Consider the following 26847-nt stretch of genomic DNA (forward strand, 5'->3'; position numbering starts at 1 on the left):
GTTGCTCTTGGAGGATGTGTTGGTGCCATTTTTTTATTCATGGCTGTGTTCTTAGGCAAAATTGTGAGTGAACCCACTCCCTTGGCTGAGAAGCAACCCCACACATGAATGGTCTCAGGATGCTTTACTGTTGGCATGACACAGGACTGATGGTAGCGCTCACCTTGTCTTCTCCGGACAAGCTTTTTTCCGGATGCCCCAAAAATCAGAAAGGGGATTCATCAGAGAAAATTACTTTACCCCAGTCCTCTGCAATCCAATCCCTGTACCTTTTGCAGAATATCAGTCTGTCCCTGAATGTTTTTCCTGGAGAGAAGTGGCTTCTTTGCTGCCCTTCTTGACACCAGGCCATCCTCCAAAAGTCTTCGCCTCACTGTGCGTGCAGATGCACCTGCCTGCTGCCATTCCTGAGCAAGCTCTGTACTGGTGGTGCCCCGATCCCGCAGCTGAATCAACTTTAGGAGACGGTCCTGGCGCTTGCTGGACTTTCTTGGGTGTCCTGAAGCCTTCTTCACAACAATTGAACCGCTCTCCTTGAAGTTCTTGATGATCTGATAAATGGTTGATTTAGGTGCAATCTTACTGGTAGCAATATCCTTGCCTGTCAAGCCCTTTTTGTGCAAAGCAATGATGACGGCACGTGTTTCCTTGCAGATAACCATGGTTGACAGAGGAAGAACAATGACTCGAAGCACCACCCTCCTCTTGAAGCTTCCAGTCTGTTATTCAAACTCAATCAGCATGACAGAGTGATCTCCAGCCATGTCAGCTGGTCCTTTTGTGGCAGGGCTAAAATGCGGTGGAAATGTTTTTGGGGGATTCAGTTAATTTGGCAAAGCGGGACTTTGCAATTAATTGCAATTCATCTGATCACTCTTCATAACATTCTGGAGTACATGCAAATTGCCATCATACAAACTGAGGCAGCAGACTTTGTGAAAATGTATATTTGTGTCATTCTCAACACTTTTGGCCACGACTGTAGTGTGGAAGAACTCCTGAGTGTCAGTGTTTTATGAGAGTGGACTAAAAATGTATCTACCATGATGCAAAAGGTATTTTCCCATGGCTGAGCTCTCAAAGGTAACTACCCAATATGGCATGCCCAGACGGGCAAGATTTCAATTAGCCGGTAATAGCCAGCTTTTGTCCATAATTGTTTTATTTTTTAAAGCTGATAAATAAAATTGCCATCGGCCAATTGTCCAGTAAATAACAAAAATCCCATTGCGTAATAATGCTTTTTTAGCCTATTCCTTGATAGAAATACCAGTCGATGTAAATACATTTGACTGTTCAAGCTTATTGGCCTATAGGTTAATTTGCATCATTTTGTGGAATTAAATTGGCGCATCTACAGTATATTCGTTATGCATCTCATTTATCACGCGTACAGCATACAGATAGAGAGCCTTCGAATTGAAAATCTGCCAGAACGCGCAAGAGCTGCTGCAGCATTGTGGCGCTTTCAAGACAACTAGGAACTCGGAAAGGTCAAATCATGACGTCAGTGATCTTCAGGTCGGAAAGTCGGAGCTCTAGAAAGAGGCCCGAGTTAGAGTTCCAAGTTGGATGACCATTCAAAATATTTTTTCCCCAGTTGAAGCTAGTTCCCCCCCCCCCAGTACTTCGTTGACTTGAACGCACTGAAGTCTGAGATTTCCGAGTTCCCAGTTGTTTTGAACGCGGCAATTGCAAAATTAAGGCAGGCTTCATCAGCGCATCACACACCACGCTGCAATGAGTTGGAGGCAGTATGAATTTTGTTTACTGTTTTCCCGCTAATTGCATAACGGAATGAACATTTGTGCATAGCCTACTTACTGCCTTGTGCGCATTGCTGCGCATATAATGTGAAGAAATAATAGTTTATCAACATTTGAAGCTAAACGTTGTGATCGGTTGCATCAGGCCTTTTGGCTGGATAAATTTGGGATCTATCGTCCCACAACTGTCCCAGAGTCTGTTTGGAATAGGCTATTTCGTTCTCGACAAGCTGACCAATAGAATAGGTAGCCTAAACTTTTCTACTATAGTAGATTGACATAAGCTAGTGATTTTGCTCTTTGTTACTCGTCTTGTTGGCTGAGGAAAAGTACATCTGGACAGTTAAAACATATTTAAGCGCATGTTCAAAGTGCACATCAGAATTTGGTAAAAGGACCGCACATTGTTGCATCCGCGAAATGCATGTTCTGTTAATATGAATTACCACATTCTAAATGTGATTCCTGTCATTCTGAGCACGGTGGGTGGACGCCCTAATCAGGCCCAATGCTTATGGGTCTGGTAAATGTATCAAATGTCCAGTAAATTAAAATGTTGTCAGTCAAATGTCCGGCACCAAATTTTCCTAAAGGAAATCCTGGGCCAGAGCCAGCTGTAATATTGGGGGTACATCCGGTGGAGATCACATTGAGCTGCCTGGAACAGTACGGTCTTGTTCAATGTAATATCATCTCAAAATAACACGAGAGCCCTGTTCACATGGATCTACGGCCCAATAATACCAGACAATTGTAAAAAAGAGCTTTCACCTGTACAAACACAGCAGGCTAGATAATAGATACAGGCGGTGCTCTAACCCGAGAACCCCACCGAAAACAATTGCGCCTTACGAACTTTGTGTAACACAATTCAACACGCTTGTCTGAAGGAACCTACGCAACAGATATCAAATGAGCTTGACTGAGAGAACTTGGCGTGTGTGTCGTTGAGAACAATGTTAGTCTCTGAAGTAAAACATTAACTCCTTCATTCAATTCAAGGGAACCAGTACCAGAGAGACAACAGCCAGACCAGGGAGGGCGATCACAGCACTGCTCTCCTCCATGGTCAACAACACATTCCTCTAGCTGCAGCAGATAGCCACCGCCACACAGCACAACCTGCCAGGGGGTCCTGCTCTTCCACAGCACCAGTTCCACACTACCTTATTACTTCCTCCCTGTAGTGACTCACAACAAGACCCTCGGCATTAGAGTCTGCGCAGTAACACCTCGACGCTGGTCAACATAAAGGATGTGTGGTGGGCCCTAGTTACCTCCTAACAGAGAGAATAGCATGGGATTGTGGGCAGAGATGACCTTCAGCTGGAGGTGCTAACAATACACATGTCAAACACGAGAAACGGGATTGGAGGGTGTGACCAGTAAAAGCCACCCATGTGTGGGCCCATTGGCCGTCTCACACGAAGGTTGCTGTGGATGCGACACGCTGTTGTTTTAAGTCTAATGTGTGGTGGTCAGCTGAGAAAGGCTGGCGGTCGACACTGAAGCCAGGGGAGAGGTTTGGACAGTCGCCTGCTGTCTGAACATCTGTTTACTCCTCAAAGCGTTTGATGGGCATTGTGAAGAGCTGCCAAAACAACCACTGAAATGTAAACCAGAGAGGATTCGACTGTCACACTCCTTAAATTGATGCCTTATTTTGATGCTAACGCAAAGAATGTAAAGACCGAGGACCTGAAGAGCAGAGAGAGAGAAAAAGAGGGAGCGAGATCTGTGGTTAAGGAAGCCTAGCACAGTATTCAGCCACAGTAGCGGTGAGGAAACGCAGAAACAGAATCCGCCTGAGAAAGCCTGGCTATTTACACCACAATAGACCATCAGAAGCACCCACCCAGCCCTCCATTACCCCAACTGTTGTCTAGGTCTTAATTGAAAGGAAAAAAACAAAAACCAGCAGACACTAGGCCCTCCATGGAATGAGTTCGACACTCCTGCAATAAAAGAGATACCTTCAGATAGAGTAAATACGCCAATCTGTTCAGTCTTCAGTTCAGTCTGGCACTAATCTGGCGTAGGTGTGTGTGTTTGATTATGAACAGTGCAGACACTGGAGCTGTGGCATGGACTCCTCCTAGAGGGATGTCACCTGAGCCCGGAGAGGGACATTCCAGAGGGCCCACCCGTCCTCACGGGGGACCCAATGGTCCCGCTCAAACACAAGAGGGGGTCCCCTTACACAGGTCAGGACTACTGGCCCTCTGCCAGGCTGATACAGATTTCATGTTTATTGTCCTACAAGAGGAAAATCTTACTACAGCTCACATTTGGATGGGGACAGGAGACTGGGTTTAGTGCGAGAACCAGGGTGCCAGTTAGAAGTTACTGCCACAGGGGACAAACAAACCTGGGAATGTGTGTACGCGTGTGTCTGAATACTTTTGACCCCACTGCATTTCCCCATGAAACAATGCCACTTTTATATGTTTACATGCCCTACATTACTGATCTCATATGTATATTCTGTACTCTATACCATCCACTGCATCTTGCCTGTGCCGTTCTGTACCATCACTCATTCATATATTTTTTGATGTACATAGTCTTATTCATTCCTTCACATCGTGTGTATAAGGTAATTGTTGTGAAATTGTTAGGTTAGACTACTCGTTGGTTATTACTGCATTGTCGGAACCAGAAGCACAAGCATTTCGCTACACTCGCATTAACATCTGCTCACCATGTGTATGTGACAAATAAAATTTGATTGAATCCCACCTCTGTTCTCAATTAAGGCCTTTACATAAAGGAGTGATGTGAGGGAAATGGGAGTTCTAACCGACAGAGACAGAGATTTCAAATGGCTATATTCAAACGGTTTAATTTGATCCTGAGTGTAGGTTATTTCCCTGACATCTGGAATCAAGGATTTATAGCCCCAATCTTTAAGAACGGAGATACATTTGACCCTAATAATTACAGAGGCATGTGTGTGAACAGTAACCCGGGGAAGGTTTTCTGTAGCATTATAAATGTAAGAGTTCACGCAGGGCAACCTATGCCATTAAAAACAAGTATTCAAATTTAATTAAAATGTGTCATTGAACCAATTGCACTTTATGACAGGTCCACATGCAAAACAAGATTTCACCCAATGGGATAAACACCCCATTGAAACCCTGCATGCAGAGTTCTGTAAGATTCTCCTCCACTACAAACAATGCATGCAGGGCAGAATTAGGCCAATAACCACTCATAATAATTTAAAAAAAGAGCAATTAAGTTTTGGAAACGTCTAAAATACCGTGACCCCCACTCATATCATTATCAAGCCCTGCAATGCCAAGAGCTGAGCAAAGAAAAGAGTTCCCTCATCCAGCTGGTCCCTGAGTTCACAAACCTATTTTACTAACACACTGAAGCCTAACATGCTGACCAAACCAGACACGCGTGTGCACGTTGATTTTGTTCACCCACACCAGAAGCAATCTGGACACGCAGGTTGAATTATCAAAACAAACTCTGAACCAATTATATTAATTTGGGGACAGGTCAAAAAGCATGAAACATTTATGGCAATTTAGCTAGCTTGCTGTTGCTAGCTAATTTGTCCTGGGATATAAACATTGGGTTGTTATTTTACCTGAAATGCACAAGGTCCTCTAGTCCAACAATTCATCCACAAATGAGAAAGGAATTCGTTTTTTCAGCTCTCCTCCTTCCTTCAGGCTTCTTTTTCTTCTTTGGACTTTATATGACAGTTCATCTTTCAATCACCCACGTGGGTATATGCTCCTAATTCATCCACAAATAGAACCCATTTCTATTTTACACGGAACCCAAACCGGCTGCACGCGTGTGCCATCGTGCATACATTTATTTTGTCCCCCTACACCAAACGCAATCACGACACGTAGGTTAAAATTTCAAACAAACTCTGAACTAATTACATTAATTTGGGGACAGGCCAAAACACATTAAACATTTATGGCAATTTAGCTAGTTAGCTTGCACTTCTTAGCTAATTTGTCCTGGGATATAAACATTGAGTCGTTATTTTACCTGAAATGCACAAGGTCCTCTACTCTGACAATTAATCCACACATAAAACAGTCAACCGAATCATTTCTAGTCATCTCTCCTCCTTCCAGGCTTTTTCAACTCTGAACTTATATGGTGATTGGCATCTAAACTTACATAGTATTACCACGACAACCAGAAACAGTTGTCTTTCAATCACCCACATGGGTATAACCAATGAGGAGATGGGAGAGGCAGGACGTGCAGCACGATCTGCGTCAGATATACAAAGGAGTTCTATTTTAGCCCGTGGCAACGCAGACGTTCGTTGACGCGCACGAGCAGTGTTGGCCATATACAGCGTTTCTCACTGAGTTCCCTGAATTCCTATCGGACCTTGTAGTCATAGCAGATAATATTCTAATCTTTGGTGACTTTAATATTCACATGGAAAAGTCCACAGACCCACTCCAAAAGGCTTTCGGAGCCATCATCGACTCAGTGGGTTTTGTCCAACATGTCTCTGGACCCACTCACTGTCACAGTCATACGCTGGACCTAGTTTTGTCCCATGGAATAAATGTGGTGGATCTTAATGTTTTTCCTCATAATCCTGGACTATCGGACCACCATTTTATTACGTTTGCAATTGCAACAAATAATCTGCTCAGACCCCAACCAAGGAACATCAAAAGTCGTGCTATAAATTCACAGACAACACAAAGATTCCTTGATGCCCTTCCAGACTCCCTCTGCCTACCCAAGGACGCCAGAGGACAAAAATCAGTTAACCACCTAACTGAGGATCTCAATTTAACCTTGCGCAATACCCTAGATGCAGTTGCACCCCTAAAAACTAAAAAAAAATCTCATAAGAAACTAGCTCCCTGGTACACAGAAAATACCCGAGCTCTGAAGCAAGCTTCCAGAAAATTGGAACGGAAATGGCGCCACACCAAACTGGAAGTCTTCCGACTAGCTTGGAAAGACAGTACCGTGCAGTACCGAAGAGCCCTTACTGCTGCTCGATCATCCTATTTTTCTAACTTAATTGAGGAAAATAAGAACAATCCGAAATTCCTTTTTGATACTGTCGCAAAGCTAACTAAAAAGCAGCATTCCCCAAGAGAGGATGACTTTCACTTTAACAGTGATAAATTCATGAACTTCTTTGAGGAAAAGATTATGATTATTAGAAAGCAAATTACGGACTCTTCTTTAAACCTGCGTATTCCTCAAAACCTCAGTTGTCCTGAGTCTGCACAACTCTGCCAGGACCTAGGATCAAGAGAGACGCTCAAGTGTTTTAGTACTATATCTCTTGACACAATGATGAAAATAATCATGGCCTCTAAACCTTCAAGCTGCATACTGGACCCTATTCCAACTAAACTACTGAAAGAGCTGCTTCCTGTGCTTGGCCCTCCTATGTTGAACATAATAAATGGCTCTCTATCCACTGGATGTGTACCAAACTCACTAAAAGTGGCAGTAATAAAGCCTCTCTTGAAAAAGCCAAACCTTGACCCAGAAAATATAAAAAACTATCGGCCTATATCGAATCTTCCATTCCTCTCAAAAATTTTAGAGAAGGCTGTTGCTCAGCAACTCACTGCCTTCCTGAAGACAAACAATGTATACGAAATGCTTCAGTCTGGTTTTAGACCCCATCATAGCACTGAGACGGCACTTGTGAAGGTGGTAAATGACATTTTAATGGCATCGGACCGAGGCTCTGCATCTGTCCTCGTGCTCCTAGACCTTAGTGCCGCTTTTGATACCATCGATCACCACATTCTTTTGGAGAGATTGGAAACCCAAATTGGTCTACACGGACAAGTTCTGGCCTGGTTTAGATCTTATCTGTCGGAAAGATATCAGTTTGTCTCTGTGAATGGTTTGTCCTCTGACAAATCAACTGTAAATTTCGGTGTTCCTCAAGGTTCCGTTTTAGGACCACTATTGTTCTCACTATATATTTTACCTCTTGGGGATGTTATTCGAAAACATAATGTAAACTTTCACTGCTATGCGGATGACACACAGCTGTACATTTCAATGAAACATGGTGAAGCCCCAAAATTGCCCTCGCTAGAAGCATGTGTTTCAGACATAAGGAAGTGGATGGGTGCAAACTTTCTACTATTAAACTCGGACAAAACAGAGATGCTTGTTCTAGGTCCCAAGAAACAAAGAGATATTCTGTTGAATCTGACAATTAATCTTAATGGTTGTACAGTCGTCTCAAATAAAACTGTGAAGGACCTCGGGGTTACTCTGGACCCTGATCTCTCTTTTGAAGAACATATCAAGACCATTTCAAGGACATCTTTTTTCCATCTACGTAACATTGCAAAAATCAGAAACTTTCTGTCCAAAAATGATGCAGAAAAATTAATCCATGCTTTTGTCACTTCTAGGTTAGACTACTGCAATGCTCTATTTTCCGGCTACCCGGATAAAGCACTAAATAAACTTCAGTTAGTGCTAAATACGGCTGCTAGAATCCTGACTAGAACCAAAAAATTTGATCATATTACTCCAGTGCTAGCCTCTCTACACTGGCTTCCTGTCAAAGCAAGGGCTGATTTCAAGGTTTTACTGCTAACCTACAAAGCATTACATGGGCTTGCTCCTACCTATCTCTCTGATTTGGTCCTGCCGTACATACCTACACGTACGCTACGGTCACAAGACGCAGGCCTCCTAATTGTCCCTAGAATTTCTAAGCAAACAGCTGGAGGCAGGGCTTTCTCCTATAGAGCTCCATTTTTATGGAACGGTCTGCCTACCCATGTCAGACGCAAACTCGGTCTCAACCTTTAAGTCTTTACTGAAGACTCATCTCTTCAGTGGGTCATATGATTGAGTGTAGTCTGGCCCAGGAGTGGGAAGGTGAACGGAAAGGCTCTGGAGCAACGAACCGCCCTTGCTGTCTCTGCCTGGCCGGTTCCCCTCTTTCCACTGGGATTCTCTGCCTCTAACCCTATTACAGGGGCTGGGTCACTGGCTTACTGGGGCTCTCTCATGCCGTCCCTGGAGGGGGTGCGTCACCTGAGTGGGTTGATTCACTGTTGTGGTCATCCTGTCTGGGTTGGCGCCCCCCTTGGGTTGTGCCGTGGCGGAGATCTTTGTGGGCTATACTCAGCCTTGTCTCAGGATGGTAAGTTGGTGGTTGAAGATATCCCTCTAGTGGTGTGGGGGCTGTGCTTTGGCAAAGTGGGTGGGGTTATATCCTTCCTGTTTGGCCCTGTCCGGGGGTGACCTCGGATGGGGCCACAGTGTCTCCTGACCCCTCCTGTCTCAGCCTCCAGTATTTATGCTGCAGTAGTTTATGTGTCGGGGGCTGGGGTCAGTTTGTTATATCTGGAGTACTTCTCCTGTCCTATTCGGTGTCCTGTGTGAATCTAAGTGTGCGTTCTCTAATTCTCTCCTTCTCTCTTTCTTTCTCTCTCTCGGAGGACCTGAGCCCTAGGACCTGAGCTCCAGGACTACCTGACATGATGACTCCTTGCTGTCCCCAGTCCACCTGGCCATGCTGCTGTTCCAGTTTCAACTGACCTGAGCCCTAGGACCATGCCCCAGGACTACCTGACATGATGACTCCTTGCTGTCCCCAGTCCACCTGGCCATGCTGCTGCTCCAGTTTCAACTTCCACCTGACTGTGCTGCTGCTCCAGTTTCAACTGTTCTGCCTTATTATTATTGGACCATGCTGGTCATTTATGAACATTTGAACATCTTGGCCATGTTCTGTTATAATCTCCACCCGGCACAGCCAGAAGAGGACTGGCCACCCCACATATGCTCTCTCTAATTCTCTCTTTCTTTCTCTCTCTCGGAGGACCTGAGCCCTAGGACCATGCCCCAGGACTACCTGACATGATGACTCCTTGCTGTCCCCAGTCCACCTGACCGTGCTGCTGCTCCAGTTTCAACTGTTCTGCCTTATTATTATTCAACCATACTGGTCATTTATGAACATTTGAACATCTTGGCCATGTTCTGTTATAATCTCCACCCGGCACAGCCAGAAGAGGACTGGCCACCCCACATAGCCTGGTTCCTCTCTAGGTTTCTTCCTAGGTTTTGGCCTTTCTAGGGAGTTTTTCCTAGCCACCGTGCTTCTACACCTGCATTGCTTGCTGTTTGGGGTTTTAGGCTGGGTTTCTGTACAGCACTTTGAGATATCAGCTGATGTACGAAGGGCTATATAAATAAATTTGATTTGATTTGATTTGGTGCAATAATTGAATAACAGATGTTGAAATATATTTTGCACACGACGCGAGCGGTGTGGTCAGCATGCAAGGACCAGAACATCCAATCAATCAGAATAAACCAAATTACAACACAGTCAAAAAAAAAACTACATGACTTATTGAGAAAAACAAGCACAAACAAAATGCAGTGCTATCTGGCCAGTATACCGTAGCATGGCTAACTATTTGACCATGGTTACTAAACCTTGACAAAGTACAGGCTCAGTGAGCACAGCCTTGCCATTGAGAAGGTTAGACACAGGAAAACTTGGCTCCCTGTAGAGGAAAAGCTCTGCAACCACTGCACCCCAGCTGAACCCGAGACCGAGCTGCATTTCAAGACAAAATGTAAAAAATCTAAAACAATTACAGTGTTTCATAGACCTCTCTGATGAGTATAGGCACAGAGAGCTGTGGGGTTGGCAGACCACTACAACCAACCTGCACATGTCCATAATATTATTATGTTAATATTGTAAATCTCCAAAGTAAGCTTTGGCAATATGTACATTGTTACGCCATGCCAATAAAGCAAATTGAATTGAGCGAGAGAGCGAGAAGCATCAGGGCTCACCTACCCTGCCTTGGCCTATCAGCCCGACAAGTTCATAGGCTCAGCCTGGCATAACACATGTAACAGAGGTCTATAAAGACCATGAATAAAACTCCACAGTGCTTTAACGAGAGCTCTAATTGCTACCGTTTTTAAGTACGAGGGCTGGCTAGTGTAGTAGAATACTGGGTAGTATTTATACCTGCTTAAAAGGTGGCATAATACCCATTCATCCAACATGTATCCCACCGCTCTCACTAAAACCTCCTTACCTAAAACACCTCAAGACCCTAACATTGATTTTAGTAAAGGAGAGGAAGCTGACGCACTGTAGCATTATGGTGAGCACGTGTGTAGCTAGCTACGATCCTGTTAACTGTCAGGATATCGGAGAGTGTTGGACGTGTCGAGTTGAAGTCACGCTACACACCTCGCCTGAAACTGAGGGGAGTTGTGTGTGGAGTCAGAGCGTGGCACACATCACACCTGGGGATTGAAGCCAGACAGCTGGTGCTGCGAGAGCCTCAAAAGGAGACTACTACAGAATGCTATACAGCTCTAACACGTCTAGTCACGTCTCAGAGACTGGAGACGGCATGTTCAGAGGAGAGATCCAAGCTCTTTACAATTGAAATGCATAATAGAAACGATCCAATAGAAACGATGCAAGAAGATGACTAGCAAGCTGCAGTATTCGAAAGAGCCTTAAATGCTTTCCATCTATTTCAATGTTATGGTTGAGCTTGGAAAGAACTCCACAATTTCACACACTGCAAGAGCTATTTTACAGACAGAAAATGTTGTCCTAAGTGTGTTGACTTGCACCACTAACAGCAGACCATATGGTAAACAGGGTGGGGCAGGGAAATGACCCCCTTAGGAAGTAATAGCTGCTCAGTTCACCGGGTGTTATGATCTAAGGATGAGCACATTTCCACTGTGGTGGTAGGGTCCAGTAAGGACACAGTCCTAGTACAATCCAGAGACATATCACTTCTGTACACACACACACACACACACACACCCTTGTACAGTAGTGAATAAACTTTACTCCAGTCAGATGAATGTGTTGGCTGTAAGTCACAAACAGCTCTCCCGTCCCGCCCTGCCATGAGTGCACTGTAACCCAGTTCTGCTCTATAGGAATTTGGAGCCAAGGCATCAGACTCTGCCACACAACTGTCCTTTGCACTGAACCGGCAATCATACTGTGTTTGTGGATATGTCAGTTTCTGTTAGGAAAATGTGGTGCCGGAAAATGCCAATAGCGGCGGGTCCAATAGGGAAGTAAATGGAAACAAATTTGCCAAAATGATATAATTACTTGTCTACACAAAAAATAAAATACTTCACCAGAAAGCATGACTTAGTCAAAGAGGAATCAAGGATCATTAGCTATTAAAAGAAATTTACTGAATTGTTTCAAATCATAAGCTCGTACGCCTATGCACATTTGAGCAGCACGCGTGGAAACAGGCCTAGGTCTTGAGTAGAACTTCAAAACAAAGACAAGAGGTGTGTGGCAAAGATGCACTGTAGGAGAGCCTCTATCCAGAATGGCTCAACAGTCTTCCACAAATTCTTGCACATTCATTGTTTAATTGTGTGAATTGTTTGCCCTTTATTAAAAATGCGTATCAATTGCCCATTTCATACAGTGCCTTCGGAAAGTATTCAGACCGCTTGACTTTTTCCACATTTTGTAACGTTACAGCCTTATTCTAAAATGGATTCAATTAAAAATGTTCCTCATCAATCTACACACAATACCCCATAAGGACAAAGCCAAAAATGTTAACGCATGTATTAGTCATTTACAATTCTCATTCTCGGAGTGGAAACGTAGTTTATGGAGTTCACAACCTGATACACTTGTGAGAAACAACTTTTAGTTAATTTCATAACCATAAGAGAGTTGTCCATTTTTTCCCCATTGTCTTTTGTTTGGAGCGCTTAATGTGAGCAATGAGCATGTTCCTGCTTTCTCGGTCCTGATAATGTCGTGCACCAAAACAGTTACACGCGATAGCATATACAATTGTTGCCCAATGAATGGGCTGTGACAAGAGCACAGAAACCAGCTGACGAGCTGCAGGGAGAAACCCAGCTGAAAATAGGCTCTGTATGCTGTGTGCGTGTGATAGCTGGGTTGGATAAATAAGATGCATGATGACTAACGAAAATACACAACGGACAATTTAATTCCACTCAATTATGCTTATTAACCTATAGACCGATAAGGATGACGTCAAATGTATTTCCATCAATGAATTTAAAAAAAAATAATTAAATGGGATTTTTTCCCCCTCAGTTATTTTGACCGACAACAGTTTTATTTATCTTCATTTTTATTCACGTCAATTGCCGGCTAACGGATACCCTGGTGTATGTGTATGTGTGTGTGTATGTGTGCGCGCGTGTGCGTGTGTACATTCCTGCATATATCTCAAAGTCATACTATGGTCTGCAGTTTCCTGCCACAGGGGTTTACCAGAGGAGACAATAGTTGAACTGGAGTCCTGAGGGAGTTTATAATATACACACACAAATCTCTGGTCTCAAGTCAATTTGTCCACAGCTCTGAGTTGGTCAATCTGACCTCCATACCGAGGGGGAAATAGCTCCATCAATACACTTCATTCTTAAAGGCGACGCAATCTGACAGGAGAAGCATGGAACAAGTAGCAGCACAATCTCACACGACTGAGACGGCATATTTTTCCCCTCGAGAAGAACGGCCCGTCTGTGATGACATTGAATTGAGCAAAGAGAATGTTTCCTTGGATCTGAGGTCAAGTGGGTCAGACAGTTCCATCATCAGAATGAGCTCTCAGCACACTGGGCCACCTCTGTGACAGACACTGTGTGACCCCATATTAAAAACCCTTCACAGTACACAGTTCGGCACCACACTAATCTGATAATCAACTAATAGCAGATGGGAATGTCTTGACATGTGGCTGTGGTCTAAATGACTCCAGTGTGCTTCCCTCACTGTTGAGTCAGACGCCTGTGTCTGTGCGGCGAAAGGGGGTGGGGGGGTGGGGGCTCTGCCCTGCTTGCTTGGGTTCATGGAGACCATACAGAGCCGTGTCTTCGCCCCTCTGTCTGGGGGTGTGTGGTGGTGATGGTTATAGGCCGCTAGGTGCTTTGTGTGCTTTTCTATTAAACAGGGTCTTGACAGACATGGTTCTGGGTCAGAAGGGGGTATTTTGTACAATCCATCTCTCGCTCATTCCTTCGATGCTATTCAAGTCTTTCATTTTGTCATTTAATAACATGCACCTCTCTGTCAGAAAAGGATGCGTTTAAGTTGCAGGACACACAGCACTGCTCTAATTAAGTCATTAAAAAACAGTTGTTCACAAAGCAGCGGGAAGGAGGCTAAAACCAAAACATGCACCCAGGGGGAGTCCCCAGGACCGTGTTTGGGAAACATGCTGTACAGCAGGGAAACCACAGGGTTTGTATTCAACCAGCTAGCCATTGTAAAGCAGCTTCTATGGTTCCATCACTATTGCAACAGCATCTACAAAACAAACAAAGACTAAAAACCAAGCTCTTGTCCTCGCGTTGAAGTTCTGGCCTGTGTGTGTGTGCGCATTGCAGCACCCCTAACTGGGGAAACAGATCGTAGAGACGAGCGGTCTTAGGTCCCTTACATAGTGGGTCATATCAACGTGACGAACCGGTCCGCGCTGGACGTTTATTTACAGTCTCACACATTTGAAACGAGCAACTGTGAAAGATTGAACTCCCACTGAGAAGTAAACTTGAGATAAAGAACACCAAGGTGTCAGATATGGAAGGTTACAGCGAGTAGAACAGGAGCATATACTGGAGTCCCCTTCTATTTCCTGTGTCTTCACACCCTCAACCTCCTCCTCCCCTGCTGCGGTCCTGCCCACACCTCTACACATTCACACCATACAAGGCATGCTTAAACCCTTGTTTCCAAGAGAAGTCAGCATCGAGACTTACCAACTTGGACTGGTCCTTCCTCCCAACCACAGAGAACCACATGGTGAAGATAGTTCCCACTCGGCTAGCGCCGGCTGGAGCTCGGGCAACAAGGGGCAGATCACAGCCCAGATGTACTCACAGAGAACAAAACTAAGCAGCTAACGAAGGAGAGACTAGGTGTGGAGCAGGGAGTGAAAGATATCTCTACTCCACATCCTACTGTTGGACCCATATGGCAAATATCAGCAGCTAGTCGGAGTAGGAAATACCATATCCAGACGGTTACGTAACCGGTCCACCAGCGCTAGCCCCCGCTACTCTGCAACAGTTTGGGTAAACTTCCCAGCTGTGTGTTCTGCACCAGGCAAATATATCATTACTCTGTCTTTCTTTCTCATTCTGCCTTGTGCCTTCCTTCTACCCCTCCCATTTCTCTCCTTCCCTCCCGCCGCTCCCCCATCCGTCCTTGTCTTACACACCACCTCAGGTTGAAAATAGCATTAAAAACACAGAGGATGTGGCCACCTCAAACTCCAGAACTTTGCTTTGAAAATAAACAGTTCATGAAGGTCCCCTCTTTTCCTCCTCTTCCTCTCATACGCCCAGTAAGACACTCACATTACCCACACAGACCAAACCGGGTCAGAACTGGGCTAAAGCTGGGCCAGCTGCAGGTCAGTACCCAGGCCAACACCACCTGGGTAAAATGTTAACTAACTAATTCCCCACTGCAAATGATGACGCTTTAGTTAAAGAACCTATTACGGTTAGTCGTTAGCACAGTCGGACCAAAAGGTGAGGAAAACCACAGTGTCTGAAAACATGTCGTCGTCCCCCCCGCTCCGCTTCCTCCAACACTAGGACATGATGGTTAGGACCAGGGACGGCTGAAACTGTCAGTCGGAAGACAAATTTGCTTACTGCTGTTTTGACTTCCAATTTGAATGTTTGCCAAACAGATGGACAGAAACAAAGAGCGATCTGTTTTAGTAAAAAACATCCCTCAGAGTGCTGAGATCAGAGAGAACAGTGAGCTAACTCTGCAGGTAGAGGAACATGACAGTCGCTTAGTCACACACACACTATCAACAAAAGGCTGCCTGCTCTGCCGATCTCTCTTCTGTCATCCCATCATTATCCAGAGTTAAAGCAGGAAAATGTAAGGCTCTTACATCCATCCACACGGCTAGAAACAGCATGTTCCACTGGAATTGTTGTGGACCCGAAAATGAGGACACACTCAAAAAACCTTGAGGCAACAGCAGGCAGGCCTCTTGACAACGGCTGAGATAAGGGCTTCATTTGGATTATTTATGTGTTCACTAGGCAGTAAGTCTGCTCAAGCATGGACGCAACAAATGTAATTCAATGTTTCTGGCTTGTTTCTGTAGTCTGTTTTTTACATCGCTCAGATAGCACTTCCCTTCCAGTCAGGAAGTCACAAACCTCTTCCAGGAGCACTAGTGTGTACCGACAAAAAACGTTTAGCCTAAATACTAAAGGACACGATTAAGAGATGTCTTACCTTGGCAGCCACAATGCTGAGGCCCATGCCATTGTGCTTCTTCAGGGTGACCGTCACAACTTCTGGTTCCTTCCGCATTTGCTGCAACGAGAAGAGAGAGCAATTTTAGCTCAGGAAAAATCTTATCAACTGGGGTAGCTGGAGTGCAGTTGGTGTCAGCGGTGGGATCCGGTCAGCTGGTCAGTCAGGCTTCTAAAGGACTCTGAGCTGTCTCTCTGGGACGCTCCTCTGGCGGAATGAGGCTCTGGAGGAGGAAGCAGGGGGATAGACAGCAGAGCAGGGTCGTCATACAGAGAGAGAGCTGGGTTGGGGTGACCGCAGCGAGAAACGGCGGGTGCTGGAGAGGAGTCAAGAATGAAAGCCATATGCGCTTGGCTCCAGAGGCTCTCAATGGGCTCATTTAAAAAGGAGGGCTGCCTGGAAGCAGGGCGGGAGAGGGAGGGAGAGAGAGTGAAAGCGAGAGAGCAGTGCTTCCCACACAAAGAGGCACACAGACAGACAGCCTCTCCTCCCTTTGGCACTGAACACATTGACACTCAACAGCCCCAAAGACACAAACAACTCTTCTCTCAGCTGAAGAGCTATGCTATACAGCCACATAGTTCAGAGACAACGAGAAAGGGAGAGAGGACACAAAGCCACATTAAGTAACAGGGCTGTGGTTGCATTTCTCATCGTGTGATGTGGTGCAGAACAAGTCTTTCTGAATGCCATTGGAGTGATTCACCAAGTGCTAGAGGGGAAGGGCAATGGTGATGCAGGGGTCAGCTGGCTACAATGAGGAAACAATGCATTCATTCAGGCGATAGCAATTTTGCAGTTAAGAGACTAACTCATGAACACCTGCCAATGAGAGTTTTTCAGAGAGAGCGAGCAAGCTTCCTGAGTTTTAGTACCACAGCCGCTCTTCTAAAAAGTCTGACTGCACTAGGCTAGCAACAGTTACACCTCCTGTCTGGATTAGTGATCAGGGAAACCTAGACACCTGGGGTATATTTATTGTTGAATTCCATTGAAAAACATTGTCTGTTGCAAAACGTTTTAGAATAAACCATTTCTGCAGAAAAACGAGAAAACGTTTTGGGAACTGACAATTTTTTTTTTTTTTTGCAACGGAATCCAACAAATGAATACACCCGATTGTTCTTCTCATTAGGGATCCCCTGTGTGTCTGATTAACCCTGTAATGGCTGTTAATAGGAGAACATCATGGAACACTACAGTAGTGATTCTGGAGCAAGGTGGTGGTAACATGAGGCTGGGGTTCCTGGCACACAACCAAGAAGCCATTAATCAGAACCTCAGCGGTGTTTAAACGGTTTGGCCGCCCTCCCTCTCCCCGGTCCCGTCACTACTGTGGGGGCTGACGCCCACCCTGAGCTGACCTGGGGTTTAAAGCATGAAAAAGGAGAGCGGGGGGAAAAACAGGGCAATTATGTAGGAAGCGGTGGATTTTAGGCGGTTTTGTGTGAGGAGAAGGGTATCATTTGCTGCTGTTCCACAGCCCCCAGTCACTAATTGGCCTCTGTGGTGTAATTGGTGTTGACTGAAATCGAGCAGGAGTGAATGAGTGAGTGTTAGGTTAGAGTAGAGCAGTGATTACATGACTGCAGTATGGGACATTATTAAGGCTGTCCATACGGTCGTTACATAAAGCAGGGGCCGTGCCAAAACATCGTCACAAACATACATGGTGAGTAACAAACATGTTTAAGTATCATAAAACAGTTCAAAGCAGCAGCCTATTCCCTCTGCACTTAGTGACTTAGCACTATGACGACTAGCCACTACTCCGCATGGCCATGACGACTAGCCACTACTCCGCATGGCCATGACGACTAGCCACTACTCCGCATGGCCATACAGCAAGAAAATGGTCTTTGCCTTGCATAGTTCTACAGTTGTAACGTCCTGTGGGACACCTACCAGGTCGGAGTTGTCTGCAAAGAAGTGGCTGTCGCAGTCGGCTCCTTCAAAGTGGATGGTCCAGGTCCCAGGGGAGCGGGGGTGAGGGGTTAGCCGACAGAATCCTGCACAGGACAAGAGCAAATCACAGTCATCTTCTTCTACTACTTACGACATATCTGAGACTACAGTCACACGGTTGCACAAACTGCTCTAGGAATACACCTCCCTCTCTCTCATAATGAAAAGGACAGGCACAAACTGCTCTAGGAATACACCTCCCTCTCTCTCATAATGAAAAGGACAGGCACAAACAGCTCTAGGAATACACCTCCCTCTCTCTCATAATGAAAAGGACAGGCGCAAACAGCTCTCCAGTCTTCTAGACTCTTCTTACATACTACATTCCACTGCCGACAGAACAAACACGGGCCAGCTCAGCCTCTGATTGGCTCCCAACGACAGAACACAACCCATGTGACATTCCGGGAATGGAACTCAATCGTGTTTTTTTGCTCTCTCCTCGACACAAGTACCTCTCTGACAAAGGGGGTCCAGGAACTCCTGGAATCCGTTGGGAATGTTGCGCACGACGTCGCAGGAGTAGCCGTCCTCGGGCAGTAGGAAGGGCAGTTGCAGGTCGGGGTCCTCCTCCAGCTGGACCTCTCGGCCGTCGCTACGGGCCAGCTCATCTGCCGTGTTCTCCGCCACAGCAACCACGTGGTCTATCAGCTCCTATTGGGAGACACCAGATAGACCAATGAGGGTCTGGTTAGAGACACCAGACGGACCACTGAGGGTCTAGTTAGAGACACGAGATAGACCAATGAGGGTTTCGTTCGAGCAGACGGTTAAGTGTCTAATAGTCCTCTGAATGTTTCCTCAAAAACCCTCCGTGTAGAATCAGCAACCTCACCTGGGGGGGGCTATAAAGATCAGTCAAGTGGAGAGCTTAGCTAATGTTCCCCCAAAATGTACAGGACAAACTCCAACGCATTACAACGACGGGAGGAGATGTGTGTTAAGCAATGCTTCAAATCGCAACCCCCTATTTCTCATCTTTGGAGACATTCATTCATAGTCACTGTAACTGTAGTGTGTGAATAGAGCAGTGTGTGTGTGTGTGAAGATGGAGATGCGTGTCGTCATGTCTTACGGGGGGGATGTAAGGCTCGTCGGGAGCACAGTGGTAGTTGGTCATGAGGGCGTTGAGCTGCAGGGAGTTCAGCTTGAAGCAGGTGTTGTGGATGTTCTGCACGTCCTGCATGGAGTACTTGTCCATGGTGAGGAGAGTTGTAGCCTGGGGAGGAACAGCAGGACAGAGTGCTATTCATGACTTGATTTACAGTGACCTGTGGTCCACACTGAATGGTTTCCACTACAACTTTCCTTAGGCAGGGTCCCGAAGACCCCTTAAGCATCATACGGAGCTGCTGACAAGTGTTTTTCAACAGAAACCACTTGACAAGTAATCATTGGCGGTGAAAGTGCATACAGTAAGTCGTGGTCTGGAAAACAGTGGGTATCTAACAGCCCTATCAGGATGTGCCTTCCTGGACAATGGTAGGATGGATCCTACCTGTACGATGCGACTGAGGTGGCAGTCGGCGGCCAGCTCCAGGCCCTGTTTCTCTGCCCAGGCCTCGATGTGGCTGAGCTGCTGGCGGAGGATGGCGCCCCAGTAGTGTGAACACAGCCCAGAGTCGGCCTCCATCGCCAGCTTGTTGAACAGCCACATGTTGATGAAGTGGAAGAGCTGCGAGAACAGCTGGATGGTCAGCGCCGCGTTGACACGGCAACGGCGCAGCAGCGACATGGCGCCCGTCAGGGTGTGCAGAACGTCCTCTGTGAGAGGAGGATAAGGAATGGGGGGATCATCAGGACTAGTGAAGTCAGCATTGACCCTTGGGTCTAATACCATTAAAGTCCATAGGGAACATGAAGAAGTAGAAGAAATTCTATCAATGTTTCAGTTTCAGTATTGACACATTATACAGTACATCTCCACTAGAGGGCTCAGTCTTCAAAACCGAACTGAGTGACATTCTGTGTGGCTGTAAATACACTGGTAACAGAACCCCCCCCCCACCACCCCCCCACTGTGGCCTGGCTGACAGTAGTTGACGCACACAGTAAGAGTATCAGTGTATGAACAGAAGTGAGTCACCTATTTTGGGCCTCTGAGGGTTCTGTTCCTCTGGGTCATCCAAAAACGCAGGCATGTAATTATTCAGGTCAGACTGCAGACACTGGACCAGGTACCTGAGACGACAACAACACACAGTACATTGGTTCTGAATAGTCCACACACGGATATGGACAAACAAAGACGCACACAATGCATATACGGCCAACTACGCGAACCAAACTTTGCACATGTTCACTTGCACAGAGAGACACACAAACACAAAAGACAGACACGAATGCAGAAACAAACTTCCCCTGCTCTGCAGCCTTTAGGGGACTTCCCCTGCTCTGCAGCCTTTAGGGGACTTCCCCTGCTCTGCAGCCTTTAGGGGACTTCCCCTGCTCTGCAGCCTTTAGGGGACTTCCCCTGCTCTGCAGCCTTTAGGGGACTTCCCCTGCTCTGCAGCCTTTAGGGGACTTCCCCTGCTCTGCAGCCTTTAGGGGACTTCCCCTGCTCTGCAGCCTTTAGGGGGACTTCCCCTGCTCTGCAGCCTTTAGGGGACTTCCCCTGCTCTGCAGCCTTTAGGGGACTTCCCCTGCTCTGCAGCCTTTAGGGGACTTCCCTGCTCTGCTCTGCTCTGCAGCCTTTAGGGGACTTCCCCTGCTCTGCAGCCTTTAGGGACTTCCCTGCTCTGCAGCCTTTAGGGGACTTCCCCTGCTCTGCAGCCTTTAGGGGACTTCCCTGCTCTGCAGCCTTTAGGGGACTTCCCTGCTCTGCAGCCTTTAGGGGACTTCCCTGCTCTGCAGCCTTTAGGGGACTTCCCCTGCTCTGCAGCCTTTAGGGGACTTCCCTGCTCTGCAGCCTTTAGGGGACTTCCCTGCTCTGCAGCCTTTAGGGGGACTTCCCCTGCTCTGCAGCCTTTAGGGGACTTCCCCTGCTCTGCAGCCTTTAGGGGACTTCCCCTGCTCTGCAGCCTTTCTGCAGCCTTTAGGGGACTTCCCCTGCTCTGCAGCCTTTAGGGGACTTCCCCTGCTCTGCAGCCTTTAGGGGACTTCCCCTGCTCTGCAGCCTTTAGGGGACTTCCCTGCTCTGCAGCCTTTAGGGGACTTCCCCTGCTCTGCAGCCTTTAGGGGACTTCCCCTGCTCTGCAGCCTTTAGGGGACTTCCCCTGCTCTGCAGCCTTTAGGGGACTTCCCCTGCTCTGCAGCCTTTAGGGGACTTCCCCTGCTCTGCAGCCTTAAGGGGACTTCTCCTGGAATACCACCATAAGCCTGCAGTCTGGCCAGCTCAGCCATCGCTCTGATCTACTCTGGGGACATCAAGCAGCTGACTATTCCAGGGAGTGGCGAGCAGGGGAAATGGAGGACAGAGGGCCGTGGAGAGTCTAAAACTACTGTGTTTTTACTGGGACCTCTCCCCAGGCACATCCAGCCCTGCCCCAGCCTGGCCAATACAAGCCAGGCCTGGGACATTCCACAAATTCACCGCTCCACTTCCTGCATCCACACAATGGCTCCAGAAATACCACTTTCTCCAGATCCTCACATGGTCTGAGATGAAGCAATATAAAACATGGCAACATGAATAAAACGCTAGATCAACAGCTCACGGTTGAGGTCAGGCAGAAGTTGGCACAGACAGCTATGCGCTATCTACAACACGGGCAGCAGACGCCTAGATTTTGATTTCTCTCGCAGGAGAGTCAATGACAGCAGTGGCAGGGAAGGTCACATTTGGATCTATAATTTGCTTAATCATTTCCCAATTATCGCATGACCATGAATGGGAAGGTTTCCTCCGGCTCACATGTGGTTTGCGTTAGCCCTGATGGCGTACACAGCACAGTGTGGGACTGCTGCACCACTTGGTCAGCACACAGACACAGCTGGGAGCAGGATAACCTAAAGCCTTGTGTTTAGGTCACGGACGGGATAATGAGGACAAGGAAAGGATCGGAGGAGGGGCAGGAACAAGGAGGGAATCATAGCGCTATAGGGAGTGGTAAGAAGGGAGGGTATAAGGACAGGTCAGCTTGGACTAGGACAGGAAAAGAGGCAAGACATTAACAGGGTAAGGAGTACATAATGGGGCAGGAGCAGAGACAAGGCAGAGGTAGTATAAGGTTCAACAGGCGCACCAAACTAAACTAGAGAGGCCCAGGGTTAGGAAGGAGACAGGGGCCAGAGCGTAGGGAAGAAATCTGGTCACTCACTTGAAGGCCATCTGGACGAGGTGTGCCAGCACGTCCTGGGCGTCCAGTGTGATGCGCGACAGGTCCTTGTCCTGTTTGATGAAGTTGAGCAGCTCTGAGGCATTGGCCATCCAGAAGGCCAGGGCCCCCGCAATGTTCTTCTGCTTCTGGAATACACCAATCACAGAGCAGGACAGGACAGAGAGAAAGAGCGAGAGCAGGGGTCAGAGGCAGGGTAGAACACAGAGAGGGGTCACTCTCTCAGACTCACAGGCATGAGCAGTAGCAGCACTCCAGGGATAGACTTGTGCCAGACACCCCACCCGAGACCCACAGAACCAGACACTGGCCCCAAGCTACAGCCTCTCCCAGAGGGGAACAGGTCCCTGACTTCAAGGTCAGTTTTGGAGGAAGGGCCCTTTGCAGAGTTGGCTACTGGATTAACAGGCTCTTTGGCATATTACAGTGGCAGTTTCTGTACCACTCCAGGCACAAGTGGCACGGAATAAGCACAGATCTAAGTTCAGTTTACCCTCCCCAATCCTAACCAGAACCATTTGGGGTAAACTGACCTTAGAATATCGTTTAGGGGGAATTTCATTCAACTTGTCTTTTCTAGCAGTTCTTTGCCAGTCCTCTGATTTAAATAGTCTCTACTTCACTCTAGCAGCATCAATCTCTGCACGGGCCCAAATATTCTACATCAACCAATATACAAACAATCTTTTGTTGGGATGGACATTCAGCTCAGTCCTCATGTACAGTGCCTTCAGAAAGTATTCACACCCCTTTACATTTTCCACATTTTGTGGTGTTACAGCCTCAATTTAAAATGTATTAAAATTAAGATTTTGTGTCACAGGCCTACACACAATACCCCTTAATGTCAAAGTTTAATTATGTTTTTTTAATATATTTTTTTACAAACTAATTAAAAATTAAATGCCTTGAGTCAATAAGTATTCAACCCCTTTGTTATGGCAAGCCTAAATAAGTTCAGGAGTAAAAAATGTGCTTAACAAGTCGTATGGACTCACTCAGCGTGCAATAATAGTATTTAATGTTATTTTTGAATGACTGCCTCATCTTTGTACCCTACACATACAGATAATAAGGTCCCTCTGTCGAGCAGTACATTTCAAACAGATTCAACCACAAACACCAGGGAGGTTTTCCAATGCCTGGCAAAGAATGGCACCTATTAGTAGATATTTTTTGTGTTCAAAAGCAGAAATTTAAGCATGATTTTATTTATTATACTTCAGAGGAAGGAAACCACTCAGGGATTTCACCATGAGGCCAATGGTGACTTTAAAACAGTTAGAGTTTAATGGCTGTGATAGGAGAAAACTGAGGATGGATCAACAACATTGTAGTTACTCCACAAAAGAAGTGAAAAGAAAGAAGCCTGTGACAAATAAAAATATTCCAAAACATGCATCCTGTTTGCAATAAGTCACTTAAGTAAAATTGCAGAAAAATGTGGCAAAGAAATTAACTATGTCCTGAATACAAAGTGTTGTTTGGGTCAAATCCAACACATTACTGAGTACCACTTCATATTTTCAAGCATGGTGGTTGCTGCATCATGTTATGGGTATGCTCATCATCGGCAAGGCCTAGAGAGTTTTTTTAGGATAAAAGAAACAGAATAGAGCTAAGCACAGGTAAAATCCTAGAGGAAAACCTGGTTCGGCCTGCTTTTTAACAGACACATTCACCTTTCAGCAAGACAATAACCTAAAACACAAGGCCAAATATACAGTGATGTTGCTTACCAACACGACATCGACTGTTCCTGAGTAGCATAGTTCGGTTTTACTTAAAATCAACTAAAAATCAAAAAGCAAGACTTGAAAAATGTCTGTCGAGCAAAGATCAACAACCAACATGGAAGAAGTTAAAGAATTGTGCAAATATTGGACAATCCAGGTTTGCAAAGTTCGACTTTCCCAGAAAGACTCTCAGCTGTAATCGCTACCAAAGGTGATTGTAATTTGTATTGACTCAGGGGTGTTAATATTTACATAAGATATTTTTATATTTAATACATTTGTAAAGATTTATAAAAACATGTTTTCAGTTTGTCATTATGGGGTATTGTGTGTAGATGGGTGAGAAAAATCACTTTAATCCATTTTGAATTCAGGCTGTAAGAACAAAATGTGGACTAAGTCAAGCAATATGAATAATTTCTGAAGGCACTGTATTTTACCCTGTAAAGCTGTTCTTGAACATCTCTAACATTTAGCAGAGATGATCAAGAGAAAACTATGAGGCGGCAGTAAGCGCTTCAGAGCCCAGTGTCTGGTCTGTGTGATGAGTTAATGTCCATGTCCCCTTGACACAAAGAAAAAAGGGATACACAAGGTCCGCCCAACGTGTCTCGGCCGGCACTGGCACCCTGTGTATTCCACACTTGTCTATCCCCGCAACGAAATGACAACAACACCCTTTCAGAACAGCCACAGAACAGAACGCATCCAAAAGAACAACGTTAAACAGACGGAAAATGTAAAAAAAAATGTAAAGGGAAAAATTCAGCAAAAGAACAGCGGGGTTTGTCGCTCATCCACACTGAAGTGCAGTAAAGCAGGAGGTCACATGACATTAATTCATTAAAATGTTGCTACAATCAGAAAGATTTGTTGGGGTTGTTTTTAGTACGACATGTTCCAGGTTGCTGAATGAGGGTTATTATGTTGGCGTTTTAGAGTCCAGCTGTCGGAGGGATTATTTGGCAGTTTGGTTTGGTTGAGGGTTTTGGGGGGGGTTCTGCTATGGAGAAAAGAAGCATGGAGGACTGAGCAAAGCCGGACTGAGCCGATAGAGGGAGAGACGGCGTGAGAGAGGTAAGAGAGAGACTTCTCCCCCCGAGCAACGCGTTAGGTGTCCTACCTGGGCCCCTTCAGGAATCTCCTGTCACAGAGAGGGGAGGGGAAACAGACACACATCCCACAGGACAGAGAGAGACTGTCAACAACAGCCAAGGACAGAGATTGACACAGGCATGTCAACAAAACACACAACAATAAATCTCTATAATTTAGGATGTTCCGTTAACAAAAAGTGATGAGCTCTTTTGATTAAATTAACTCCTGAGATTAAGTTATGAGCGTTTGCTGCTAGAAACTGTCAGCATATACTTTTGCATGTATCCAAAATGATGTATTCCTGTAGGAGGCAGAGGCTTGTGTGCAGATGTGATTATTTAAGGAACACAGCCTAAATGGAGGTTTAAGAATTGGACTTCCAAAATCATCTGGATGAAAACCACCTTTAAAACACGATTTAACGACTGTAATCTTGATTCATGTAGGACTCACGCAGAGCAGACATGGGGAGATTTCCCTAATGCTCCTGGTGTGTTTGTGCGTCTCAGACACTGTTAGTGTGTAGACAGATAATCATCTATTAATAAAACAGACTACACTCTACATGGAAGTTGAGACTGTGTCTTTAGGGTTGCATATCGAGATAGGATGAGGCATCCCATAAGGACTGACCAGACTAACCACACATCTTCGCTTCCTCGGAGATGGACGGCATTATGTGGAGTCAGTCAAAACCTACTGGGTTTTATTGTTTTGGACTATTTTGGCCATTTAGGTTTTTCACAAAACTCCAGGGTTGGTGTCCCAGAGTATGGGTGTTCCTGCTACGCATTTGGGTTTTATGTGTTGGCTGAGAGGGCTTTTGGAAAACCACAAGGACCCTGTATTTCAGTGTGTTCCAGTGAATTCATTTAAAGGGCCATGCCTTGTTTAAATCATTATGGAGGGGGACACAGAGACACTGGACAGACAGACAAACACAACGTGGGATTTGCATCTATACAAAATATTCTCTGGAAAGGACCTGGATGAATAAATTAAGATATTACTTTGCAAGAGAAACTCTACTACTACCAGTATGAAGACTACTACTACCAGTACTACGACGACTACCAGAACTACGACGACTACCAGAACTACGACGACTACCAGTACTACGACGACTACCAGTACTACGACGACTACCAGTACTACGACGACTACCAGTACTACTACGACTACCAGTACTACTACCAGTACTACCAGTACCACAACTACTACGACTACCAGTACTACTACGACTACCAGTACTACTACGACTACCAGTACTACTACGACTACCAGTACTACTACGACTACCAGTACTACTACCAGTACTTACTACCAGTACGACGACTACTACTACCAGTACTACGACTACCAGTACTACGACTACCAGTACTACGATTACCAGTACTGCTACCAGTACGACGACTACTACTACCAGTACTACGACTACCAGTACGGTGACTACCAGTACTACAAGTACTACGACTACTACCAGTACTATGACTACTACAACTACCAGCACTACGACTACTACGACTACCAGTACTACGACTACCAGTACTACGACTACCAGTACTACGACTACCAGTACTACGACTACCAGTACTACTACTACTACCAGTACTACTACGACTACTACTACTACTACTACTACCAGTACTTACTACCAGTACGACGACTACTACTACCAGTACTACTACTACCAGTACTAC

The 26847-nt window shown here is 45.9% G+C and overlaps 1 protein-coding gene across 1 annotated transcript in view; it reads right to left on the reverse strand.

The window, feature by feature from the left end:
* LOC112217594 (afadin-like) overlaps positions 1-26847 on the reverse strand; it is a 132740-nt gene that overhangs the window by 19372 nt on the left and 86521 nt on the right. The window contains 8 exon segments of the mRNA XM_042300715.1: positions 16051-16131; positions 17977-18080; positions 18492-18690; positions 19112-19255; positions 19535-19800; positions 20123-20217; positions 22296-22441; positions 25173-25193. Of these exon segments, the coding sequence (XP_042156649.1) occupies positions 16051-16131; positions 17977-18080; positions 18492-18690; positions 19112-19255; positions 19535-19800; positions 20123-20217; positions 22296-22441; positions 25173-25193 (1056 nt within the window).

This window comes from Oncorhynchus tshawytscha, linkage group LG18 (genome assembly GCF_018296145.1).
Source record: "Oncorhynchus tshawytscha isolate Ot180627B linkage group LG18, Otsh_v2.0, whole genome shotgun sequence".
Lineage (NCBI taxonomy): Eukaryota > Metazoa > Chordata > Actinopteri > Salmoniformes > Salmonidae > Oncorhynchus > Oncorhynchus tshawytscha.